At 37.6% G+C, this 13,001-nt stretch overlaps 1 protein-coding gene across 1 annotated transcript in view; it reads left to right on the plus strand.

Moving 5' to 3' along the window:
- Positions 1-9,489, plus strand: part of LOC140245537 (triple functional domain protein-like) — a 59,331-nt gene extending 49,842 nt beyond the window's left edge. The window contains exons 22-27 of the mRNA XM_072325102.1: positions 2,036-2,174; positions 3,597-3,778; positions 4,485-4,511; positions 5,762-5,914; positions 7,208-7,334; positions 7,897-9,489. Coding sequence (XP_072181203.1) covers positions 2,036-2,174; positions 3,597-3,778; positions 4,485-4,511; positions 5,762-5,914; positions 7,208-7,334; positions 7,897-7,929 — 661 coding nt within the window. The 3' untranslated portion in view covers positions 7,930-9,489. The remainder of the gene's footprint in view (positions 1-2,035; positions 2,175-3,596; positions 3,779-4,484; positions 4,512-5,761; positions 5,915-7,207; positions 7,335-7,896) is intronic.
- Positions 9,490-13,001: the final 3,512 nt, after the last annotated feature.

Below are 13,001 nucleotides of genomic sequence, written 5' to 3' on the forward strand. Positions count from 1 at the left end.
TCACATAGAGAAGGCCCATGTGTTATCTATTATAGTTGCAATGGACCATTTCAATAATGTATTAACAATCATGGATGCTTCCTTTCCTACAGCCTAGTGCCAAACTAGGAATTCATGTAGCATTCATCAGTTGTTACTAGGTAGGGCAAGCTTTGTGGTTATCAAGGCAATCTTTTGTGAGCAAAAGATGCGTATGATTTTGATACATTATAGAAATATCCATGATTTCATTTCACTGCTTAATGCACAGAGCAGATTGTATTGAATACACACACAACACACATACACACTTACAGATGCAATGCACACACATACACACACACACACACACACACACACACACACACACACGCACACACACACACACGCACACACAAATCTAAATGATATGACCGTACCAGTGGACTGTTCACATCACTATCACCATGGCATTAGTGGGTAGTCGTGAAGGGCTTAGCAGTAGAGGCTACAGGCGCGCCGGAAGCAGTTTTGGATTGGGGGGGCAAACATTGGAGGGGGCTCAAGATTAGACCATGCATATGTTACACAATATACACATACACACACACACACACACACACACACACACAGGTGACACACACACGCACACACATCTATTATATATATATATATATATATATATATGTATATATATATATATATATATATATATATATATATATATATATATATATATATATATATATATATATATATATAAAGTGGCGTACGGTGGGTCGAAACATTGGGGGAACCATAAAGTAATTTTGACGGTCTGTATATGCTTGTGCGTGTGTGCGTGAGCAATAATGGGACTACAATACATTACGGAATGTGATACATTCAACAACGCAGTCATTGAGGAACATTGTAAGTTTTCCTTACATGGATTATGGAATGACGGTGTGAAACGATCGACAAATTATATACTGTCAGCAACATAAGGTGAATGGCATATTGGTAACAATAAAATGCGAGCGAGCGAAGCGAGCGAGCTTGAAAATTTTGATATTCTACAGTTCCAAAACTGGAGTTTTAATATTGTAGCTACATATTTCGCTTTGAAATAAATGGGAGCGCATCGGGCGCAACTGCTGGCAATTATTGGCAGCAACATTAGGAGAATGGCATAACGATTCAATGCGAGCGAGCGAAGCGAGCAAGCTTGAAAATTTTGACATTTTACAGTCCCAAAACTCGGGGTTTGTAGCTTTATCTTTCACTTTGGAAATTAATGGGGAGGCGCATCGGGCGCAACTGCTGGCAATTACTGGCAGCAACATTAGGAGAGTGGCATAACGATTCAATGCGAGCGAGCAAAGCGAGCGAGCTTGAAAATTTTAACATTTTACAGTCCCAAAACTCCCGTTTGTAGCTATATTTATCTTTCGCTTTGGAAATTAAGGGGTGGGGGCATCGGGCGCAACTACTGGCAATTACTGTCAGCAACATTAAGAGAATGGCATAACGATTCAATGCGAGCGAGCGAAGTGAGCGAGCTTGAAAATTTTGACATTCTAGAGTCCAACAACTGCCGTCGTAGCTATGTTTTTCGCTTTAGAAATTAAGGGGGAGGCGCACCGGGCTCAACTGCTGGATGCGAGCAAGCGAAGCGAGCGAGCTTGAAAATTTTTGACATTTTACAGTCCAAAAGCTGCCGTTTGTAGCCATATTTTTCCCTTTTATTCATATATATATACATATTTATTTTATTTTCTTTGTTTATTCATTTATTTTTATTATCATTATTATTATTATCATTTTTTTTTTTGGAGGGGGGCTTTTTGGGGGGGCAAAAATGCGTTTTGCCCCCCCACTTTTTGGATTGGGGGGCGGCCGCCCCCCCTGCCCCCCCCACTTCCGGCGCCTATGAGAGGCTACACTGTATGTAGAGCAAGGGCAAGCAAATGTGTCAGACATAAAGACAAGGACAAAATTATTGAGCTTGATAAATAACATAAACTCTCTTTCTTTCCCACCTGTGAGATGAGTAAGATTCATAATTAATTGGATTGTCTCGTCATATTTTCCCCAGTGTTCCAGATGGGAGACTGCTGGAGTATCTGGTAGGGCTCCCCCAAGTGACGGAGAGGCAAGTTATTAGCTTCATCAGACAGCTGGTCCAAGCCATTGGTTACCTCCACTCAAATGGAATAGTCCATCTGGACATCAAGGTAAAGATAATGGCATGATATGCACCATACTTCCTAATATGGTATTTACTATTGGTTGGTATTGCATATTCATAAGATGTGTGATGCAAGCAGTGGAGTACTGAGATGTTGGTGTATTCATATGCGCAAATGGTCATCTTAAAGGGACTGTACAGTACGGGTTGAGGTGGGGATTCATGTTTTGAACATTCGTAAGTGAGATAATGAGAAACCTCTTATGAAATATGAAAGAACATGTAATTTTTAGAAGGATTCAACGTTTATTTGATGAAAATTGGTTTTCTAATGGCTGAGATATCCAAAAAAGTGATAATGATAAAAGGGCGACAGGCCACGCCTTTTATTAGGATCTCCTTGTTTCGCCTTGTTTTTGGATATCTCGGCCATTTCAAAACCGATTTTCATCAAATAGACTTTTGATACCCCTTAGAACTGCATGCTCTTTGACATCTCATAGAGTGGTTTCTGAATATCTTGCAAAACGTTGAAAGCTAAATCCTCACCTCAACCAGAACTGTACACACCCTTCAACTCTCTCCCTCTCTCTCTTCCATTTGCACCCCCCCCCTTCTCTTAAAATAGAAAAAGTAACTCTGCACAAGTTGTATCTGCTTGGATCTTTCAAAAAAAGGGTAACACTGCATAAGTCACATCTGTTTGGACCACAAAAATATACTTCAACTTTGATATGCACAATTTGATTTAGGAAATATATAAGTAGATGGTACATGTTTTGCATAGCGTGGTCAAGGCAAAGTTCCACCTATGCAACTTTGATTATGCAGAGTTCACTTTATCAGTCAGTTGTGTGACATACTATAATGATGCGTCACATTTTGATTTTAACAGGAATAGATAAATCTTACTGCTGTGACTGCCAATGTCGATAAAGTGCACTCCCATTCTAACAAAAATGATTAGAAATGTTTGTTAAAACGAAGTCAGAATTCAGGTTCCAAAATTATCATCTTTATGTCTTTATGCACTATTACTGATTGGTTATGATGAAATTTTGTATAACAACAGAAAACTGCCGGTCTTGAGGACTTTGTTATAACGGGAGTATACTGTGTAAGTATTAAATCTGTTCGACTGGACTCACTTGTGAAAATCACTGAGAGAACAGTTTCGTGACTCATCTGAGTCACTTCTTCAGCTCTGTCTGGCTGGCAAGCATTCACCCTTGGAGGGTGAATGGGCGATGTTACTGCCTTTATTGTCTGTCCGTTGCCTGCCAGACAGAGCTGAAGAAGTGACTCGGATGAGTCAGGAAACTGTTCTCTTTGTGATTTTCACAAGTAAGTCCAGTCAAACAGATTTAATTTACACGCTTTTATCATACTCCCTGGATGAATCAATATCTACATCGATGTGTAAGTATTCTAAGATCAGTGTCTTCTTTGTTGTTTTTGCCATCATCAGCCAGAGAACACGCTGGTAGACATGACTTCTGGCCAGCCACAGCTGAAGTTGGTTGACTTTGGGGATGCTATGGATCTGTGGTCCTCACCCTCACCCCACTTCCACGAGCTCAACGCCAATCCAGAATTTGCTGCTCCCGAGCTCCTGCACGGCGCTGAAATAGACTATGGCACAGACATGTGGTGGGTGCAAATTTATTTCTTTTTGATTGTCCTGCCTTGTTTCGTAAGAGATATATTCATTTTTGCATTTATCAATCATTTTATTTATATCTATCTATATTTGTGAGTATTCAAGGTATGTTCAGATACAGGTTGAAATGTATAAAGATAGGTGTTGTCCAAAAATGAATGTATACATAGACATTTTCATCACTTCAGTGTAGGTACATTATGCAATACAATGATATTAATGTTGGCTATAGCGTTAATGAGTAGGTGAGTGATTTTTTAAAAAATTGTTAGTGCAACAGTACAGTGTAGGTTTGAAGTATATTAGTAATAGCATGTCCAATGATTTCTTCACTTTGACAAGAAAAGGAAAAGATGAAACAAATTTATATTTTGACTCATCCTCAAATAGATGAAAGACTGTTATTCAGTAAAGAATTTATACAATACAGTACAATACAATCAGATCATTTATATAGCCCCCTTGCACAGTCAATGACTGGTTTCACAGCACTTTACAAAATTCAGTTACAGATTAGCATAAAAAAAGAAAGTCTTAAGATTCTTCTTGAAGACATCAAGGGATGGAGAAATGCGGACGCACCGAGGTAGATCATTCCACAATCGCGGTGCAGCCGTCACAAAAGCATTGTCCCCCGCTCTACTTTATAGCCCTTTATTACCCACTTTGTCTGTTTTACTTTTCTATATATTCCAGGAGTGTTGGAGCTATGGCATATGTTTTGTAAGTATTTCATGAAAGTATATCCCATTATTAGTACTTAATCTAAATACCCATGAAATTGACTTTGTATAAGAGTCTTGTGTAAAAAGGAGATGCAAATTAATCCCCCACATTAACTAGTGCTCTATATCTTTTCTTTCATCTGTCAATCTTTCTTTTTTACATTTATTTGTGACCTGCTACAACAAAAGGATCCTACAGTCACTGACGGCTGAGCCGAGAAAATCGAGTTTGGAGTTGCATCATCAAAATTGGTGAAAACAATCGGATTTCTGTTTTTGGCATAATTTTGTAGTGTAATGCTTTGTCTCTCATCTGCCGAAATTTTGAAGCTAAATGATTAAAGGAAATGCAAGAAATCGGCATTTTTCTGGGCCATGATTTTCCAACTTCCATCGTAACAGAAACGTGTCCGAAGATTTGGATTTAGTGCCGCAGCTAGACTCCGCCCCTAGCAACGAGGTAGTGATCTTATTGGTCAGTGCGTGGCATCCTGATTACTGATTGGTCGTGCGTAGACCGCTGGCGCTAAGCTTGAATGAACATCACGGCAGTCGCTAGGAGCATGCCTTCTATTGTCAAGTGGTGAAAACTGTCTCACCTCCCCTTGATCATGATAGCGTGGGAAGGAAAACTTTGAAGGCGTTTTTCTCGAAACTCTGATTTCCTTAACCACTTGACATGCGCTAATAAAGTCATCGATATCTCCACAACCAAGTGCTTTTATGAGTTGTGCTATATATGATATTAAAGTAGAAGAGTAAGGGAATAATGTCATGCTATTTTCAGAAAATTGTCCTACCCCGACTTTCGGACCCTTTTGTTGTAGCGGGTCACATTTTTTTTTGTATCTGTCTTTACTTATTGGTATTGATTTTGTCAGTTTCATCTATTCATATGCTCAGGAGAAATATTACAAGTAATTTCCCACAGACTTAGGTAGTTTGGATTTATAGCATGCAAAGTATCAGCTAACCAATAATGCAGTGAAATGCATAGCACCTCTATGCAGTTGATCCATTTTTGCTATTTACATGGTATATCAAATTTGATGATTTTGCATGTTTTTCATGTCTTCTTGTACCAGTCACAGGTAAAAGAAATAAATCCATCAAATTAATGAGAGATTATACCATCATGGCTAAGTAGTTGGTTTCTTTGAGTGAGAGTTGATTGGGTGCACTATTACTATATTATGTAACTTGGCGTGGTCCTTATTTCTTTTCAATCCACATCACCATGGCAACCAGGTTGAGTGGCATCTCACCATTCCTAGATGAGAGTGTTGAAGAGACCAACATGAACATCATGCGAGTTGATTACAGCTTTCCAGACGAGTTCTTCAAAGGAGTGAGCATGAACGCCAAACATTTTATCTCGGGACTGCTCAAAGTACTCCCAAGGTTCGGAAAAGACGAATTATCATCTTCTCTTTTTTTTTTCTCTCTTTTTTTTTCTCTCCTTTTGTGTAATTTTCCATCTCCTGTTTCACTTGTGTTGAATAAATTGAAGGAATATTATCTGCAATAAATGTATTTCACTGATTTTCTTATCAACATAATGCATGTAGGCGTGCTTAACATGACAATTTATGGAATTCATGTTCAGACAAAGAATTAATGAACCTGCGTAAACCAATCGACCAGAATGGCCTGTCAATATACACGTTGGGGAAGTACAAAGTATCCATTTCATTGTTTCACAAACCTTTTTCTATCATTGTTACCAAGTACACATTGCAGTTAGGCTTTAATGAACACTTTGTTGCTGTTGGGTGGACTTGCTAGCCAGCGCCACATACAAGATTACTTGAATACTCATTACATTACCATTACTTATCTCAGTGACTTTAGAAACACAACATGCATGTTATCACAGATTATCTTGTTTTACTCATGTGCAAAGTAAAACTACAAACTGGTTTATAAAGCAGCGAAGTGATGATGTCACAGTCTTTTGTTACAGCTTTGATTGTAACCAGGTACGATCATAAACACTTGGGCCAGATGAGGTTGTTTAGAGCCATTTTCCATGGCAATAAATGGCTATGATGTCACACTTTGATACTGTCTTTATTTGGTACTCTACTCTGTGTGCTTCATTTACATTTTAGTTTTTTTATGATGATTTAGTTTCAAATGAAAGCACTTTGTGAAAACTGTCATCTTTGTTAAAGGGGCATTCCTGATGATTTTCATAATTTCACATAATGTAGTACATAAATAGACAGTTCCACGTATAGATTTGTAGAATTTATTGTGGTCGTTGAGCAGAGAAATCAATATTCTGAAAAATCTTAATCATATTACACTGAACAGTGTTGATGACATAGGAGCCTCACATATTTCAGAAATGTAAGCACTGCCCCTCCATTACAATATCGTCTTGCTTGACAAGTTCAACAGGGTAGAATCTATGCATGCCTTCTTCTTTTGTTCTGCTTCCTTGAGCCCCAACTCATACATTCTTATGGTGAGGCTGCCATGTCATCATCCTTGTTCATTTCAAGTTGTTATAAATTTTGAAAACATTGTTGTTCCTCATCCCAATCATTATAAATTCTAAAACTCTGTACTCAATATAACTACTTCATAGTTGTTCAAATGTGAAAGTCTGAAAATCATCCTGAGGTCTCCTTTAATATAGCATGAAAAAAACAACTGTTCATGTGCTTCAATGTCTTTGTTTGTCAACAGTGACCGTACATCAACATCAGAGTGTCTGCTGAATCACTGGTTGGTCCAGACGTACTCATCACAGAACGACTCCCTCCTAACCCACCAAGCCCGCCTTGCTGATTTCATTCATCGCAGGAAAACACAGGTGGGGTACCCAGAACATTACAGCTACCATTTGAACTCTTTCCCCAGCATGTTTAGAAATGAAAAAAGAGCTACTGAAGATGATTCTAGTGCATGGATTTTTACTGATATCATTGATAATATAGAGTATGGGAAACTCTGAAATTCTCTCTGCAGATTTCAGTGATTTTTTTATTATATGGTAAAAATGAGCTTGAAACAGATTGGAATGTTGATGTTAAACATTGCCTATTGTCTCGCAAAGACAAGACTGTAGATAAGTATAGAGTAGAAAGTCTTTATGCCTTGCTTGATTTCTTGTTTTCTACTGGATGACTTTGAAATATTGATATCATACCAGAAGAATAGAGCAGAAGAAGATGCCATTGAAAGCATACTTTACTTTTTATGAGAAAAAGATAGTGATACATTTTATCTAAAATTTCTCAGCGCCCTATTTCCATTCACATTAGCACATTATTCTTGCATCAAGATGTTTATGATGTACCTGAATTTTCCAAGGTGTAAAACTGTACTACAATCTTGTATCCAATGAAGCAAGTCTTATGTGCATCTTTTCACAGCACATCTTCGTGACGGTGAAGATAAAGAGATAGCATCGCCATGACGACTGCCACTGCAGCAGGAGTAACACACAGAGCAGAAGAAGATAAGGGCCGTGTCCTCGTTGTGGAGTGGAGAGCGCCCTCGCTTGTCCTCAGGGATGAACCTCAATATGTGTGTACTTGTGTATCTAATGTATGGAGACAGGGGTTTCAACATTGTTTTGTTACACATTGCCACCACAATGAACTTTGAGTGGAGCGTCATCACAGGAAGTGAAAAGGCTTATGGGAAGAAAGATGGCTATCCCATGGGTCGAAACCAATATTCCAGAGGAGATGTGGTGATTGGTTGCTTACTGTGAGGATAAGGAGAGAAGAAAAAGCAGGTCGGAGCATATCAAGCCAACTAGCCAAAGATGATGTCAAGTGAACTCATCTTCATTATTTTTCTTTTCTACCTACATATATCTGACCTTAACTTTCTGTAAACCTTCATTCGTAATGAGTTCACAGATATTTTTGCAAAAATAACCCAGAGCTATTGTATTGTAAACAGCCAAGTCGATACAAGTATAGTCTTTATTTTTCAGATCTAAGTGGCAAATGTTCTTTAAGTAGAGCAATAGTGAAAAGGAAAGCGTGCTATTTCAAAAGTATTCATGCCTTATGAGGTACAGATAAGTTAGGCATTGCTAGCTGGTGTCATCGAAGATTAGGCCCTGCTTTTGTATCCAGGCAGGAACTGTCATGCTAAACTACTGTAGGTGTAACATTCAGCGGCATAATTTTGTCCATGTAGATTGATACCCAAGGTCTAACGTCATCCTAAATGAATAGGAAACAAGCAGTGAGACTGCCTCGATAGCTCTTGAGAAAGAAAGATTGATGTCCAGAAGCTTGGTCATGTCACTGATCACTGACCATGGATGCCCTCTGTCTTTTTTTTTTCCTTCTTTTTGGAGGAGTATGTTATGAGCTAGTGATAACTGTCCAAGTTCCCTCCTACCAACTTATTATGGGTGCTAGTCATGTTTACATTAACATGATGTTGAATGTTTGTATAGAGTTCAGTTGTGATCAAATCAGTTGTTCTTTATGCTGTAAAACCAGGAATATTATTTTGGACAGGGGAGATTTAATGCCTTGCCTTTCAACCCATGTGCTGGAGGGAACTTGATGCTTTATGTATTAAACCTACGAGTAATTACCTTTATACTCAGTTGCAGTGGGTTAGATGTAGCGTTATAAGGATTGTTGTTGTTTTATTTTTCCTTCATATAATATGGTGCATTCTCTTCTCATACAAATACTCGAAGTTGAGGACAGAATTTGCTGAAGGACAAATTGCCCTTAGTGACATGACCTTTAGGGCAGCCAGTGCTTACTATGGAAAATGTCTGCAAATCTGCCCAATAAACCGTTTCACAATTACATTTAGCTCATGTGGTTGTTGGTTTTTTTTTCTCAGTTGGTTAGGCACATCACTCGTTTCCAGACATGAAGCATATGGTTGGCCAATGTAACAATATAATATGAAATTCATGTTCAAACAAAGAATGAATCTGCAAAGACCTGGGGGGCATTTCATGAAGGAACTTGTCGGATAAAATATCTGACAAGTCAATTATATCCGACAAGTTCAGAGAAATCAGCCAATCAGACTAAAGAATTTCTCAGAACTTGTCGGATATACACTGTAATTGACTTGTCAGATATTTTATCCGACAAGTTCCTTCATGAAATGCCCCCCAGGTGACCAGAGTAGACTTTCAGTCAACAATCGAGGAAGCAACATTTCATATGCATTGTATGCATTATCAAACTATTTCTATTATTATTGCCAAATACTTGGCTTTAATGAACTCTTTCTCGCTGTCAGGTGGATGTGCTAGCAAGCACTGTTTATGAGGATTACATGAATAATCACTACATCACAGATGCTTACCTCAATTAATTTAGAAACCAACATGCCCGTTATGGCAAGTGATCTTTTTTCTGCTCATGCACAAAGTAGAAGTATGAATGGCTTTTAAGTGTATGTTAGAGTGTACAAGCTGAGAAGTTAATGCATATCAAGTACGGACATTTGTTGTTGTTGTTGTTGTCATGTTCACTCAGAACTTTCTTGTTTATATCAGGGACATTATAACTGCCTGTGAGTTTCAAATAATAAGCATTTTGATTTAATCGTCAAAAGTTTTTCCACCAAAAGGGAGACTGTCCGTATTAAAGAATGCATTTTTTGTTGTTGTTGCATTTTTCAGTCTATATTTTACATCACATGGGAGCATACAGTGTAGCTTTCTTAAAGTGTTTGATTTGTAGGGTAGTAGTTGCACTGTAAGTGTACACTGTAGAAACCATTTTAGTTCTAATGAATATTTGTATGCATAATGATTGTGTTTTTGATTGCCAAAAGTGTATGGAAGTGGCAATAATTGGTCATTGGGTAAAAACGATTATGATCTGTAGGCCTCATATTTTGCTGCACACTGTGTGTTCAAGTTCTTCCTGTACCATTTTAATGACTCTGTTCTCTTCTTCTTCTTCTTTCTTTGCTTTCCCCTTGTCACTTGCAAGAATAGGTTATGTATTATCATCGGTGGCAATAATATTTATGTATTATGGTTTGTGTAATTATGGTACATGTAAGTGTTGGTATTATTGTATTTACCAGTACTCTCTGACACTTGATGCAAAATGCATTTGAAAAGAAAAACTTCTTTTTCCCGAGTAATAGATATGTTTTGTACTATATGCAAGGGTAAATAATTATTTGTCTCTTAGTTGCATGAAATATTCAACTTGCCTATCGTAGTGAGCTGTTATGAAGAAAAAAACACATATTGTGATGGATATCTTATTGAAGTTACATTGTACAACTACTTTCCACCAATGTACGGGATAGTTTTATTTTGTCACACACTGCCTTACTACCTGCAGATGTAAATACGAGTGTGTTTCTACGTGTAAATAAAGGGTGTAAAATTTCCTAGCGAAGGAGAAAGAAGGAAATAAAAGTCAATATGTATCGTCATGCTGACGCATTGAATCTGGTGCGTAGAATTTGTGCCATTTTGGTCTTCATGTTGTCATGGTGAAAAGTACTGTTATATGCACTTTTCAGTTGCCTGTTAGTCTTTTCAGATTAACACACAAATACACGTTCAATTATGTGACCCTGCATCACAAAACCAACAAAAATTCGCCAGAGTTGGATTTTTAGTGAAGGGTAGAGGTCTAAAAGAGCAGACTCTAAGCTTTAAAATGATGTATAACTCAATTCAACTGGACTCCCCTTATCTATCTAAATACCGGAAAGAAAGCACACACTCTTGAAAACGGTGAACTGAGAAAAGAGGCTCTGAAGTACAGGGTCTACCGAGCTGTGCTAGCTGTGCCATGAAAGGGACAAAACACAGGATGTAAACCACTGGAGCAACAACAATGAAGGGATTATCAGATTAAGCTAAAATTAAGCATACTCTATTAACACATTCTGTCCATGATTAATGCCAACTTTCAAGGCAGTAGCATCATCCTTTCAAAAGTCATTAGACCTGAAAGTGAGGAGTGTGCAAAGGATTTTAAGAAATGAAAAGGGGCCTCTAAGATATACCTGATCATTCTACTCTCCCTCAAAAAAGGGTTGTATAAAAGCTGCTGAAAACACACTTTCCCATTCATGTTAATAAAAAAAAAAAAATCTCTCAAGATTGACTCGGTTAACCTTTTTTGAGTCATCACGTAAAATTAAGGGGTGCGACTTCTTGTTGGTTTTGTGATGCACAGTCACATATCTAAATATATACATTGTATGTATGTATGTACGTACAGGTGGTAGGTATCTATACATATATATATATATATATATATATAGAGAGAGAGAGAGAGAGAGATTGATATAGATATTATATATATGAAGGGTTTGTTTGCAAAAACCGATAGTCCATTTTTGAAGATTTTGAAGTACGATCTCTGTCATAAAGTACAAAATAATACCTTTTAAATGATATATTGGTCACTACATATAAAGCTATATTATTTTTGAAGATATGGTCAAAAGAAGCAAAAATTTTCTTATTATTCTCTTTATTTTTCTTGACCTTTAATCGCAAATATCTCCATTTGGCAAATACAAACTCTTCATAGTATTTGAAAGAGGTAAAGTGGGAATGAGAAATGAAGTGACTGCACATAGAGACATATTCAGATGTCAAATGTAGAAGTAAGCAAGGGACCAAGAAGCAATCTCTTTTTTGAACATATTTGTGGAGATCTTCACAAAACATAAATGTGAATATATTAGGCCAATAGAGAGAGAGAGAGAGATAGAGACAGAGGGAGAAATGGAGGCATAAATCATTGAATATAGATAATTATGGAATATATAGAATTAGTGTATCAATATAAAGTACAGGTGTGGCAAAAAATATTAAGAAGATACTGCTGCAAGAGTGGGCAAAATCATGTTAACACATGCAAACACACACAAGCACATCTTTGCTATAAATCTGTGTGTACCTTTCTACTACACTGACACTCACCCCGTAGGATATTGATATCAAAAGGAGCATATGTCACACATTAATCAGTGTTAACCATGGTAAGATGAAAGTACATGTATATAGGTTTCAACTGTGTTTAGGTTAACCATGAAAAAAACAAAGCTAATTGTTGCTGAGGCGATGATCGGGGGGGGGGGGGGGGGGGGGGCGGGGGCCATGCTGTCCCTGCCCTCTGTGACTGAGTACACTTTCAATAGTCATAACTCGTATACCGTACATGCAATGTTGAATTCCGGCATAGATATGACTTTTCCATGACACAACATATTCATTAAATTATCATATTTAACATAAGCGTATATCTACTCTTATTTTTAAATAGATAGACTTTGCCTGTTAGGGAAAAAATGTTAACAATTTGGCCAAATTTGGTGGGGAAAATCAGAGTTGAGACTTTTAGCAATCTGGTAACCCTTGTCATGACAGGTAGCTGAAATGCACACAGTTATTTAGCTCTGAGTTATTCTCCCCTTTTCTGGATGAAAAAAAAAAGACATATAAACAATATACATAATGTACACACTCTGAAATCTTTGGTCGCCCAATCGGGGTCAC

This window comes from Diadema setosum, chromosome 22, assembly GCF_964275005.1.
Source record: "Diadema setosum chromosome 22, eeDiaSeto1, whole genome shotgun sequence".
Classification (NCBI taxonomy): Eukaryota; Metazoa; Echinodermata; class Echinoidea; order Diadematoida; family Diadematidae; genus Diadema; species Diadema setosum.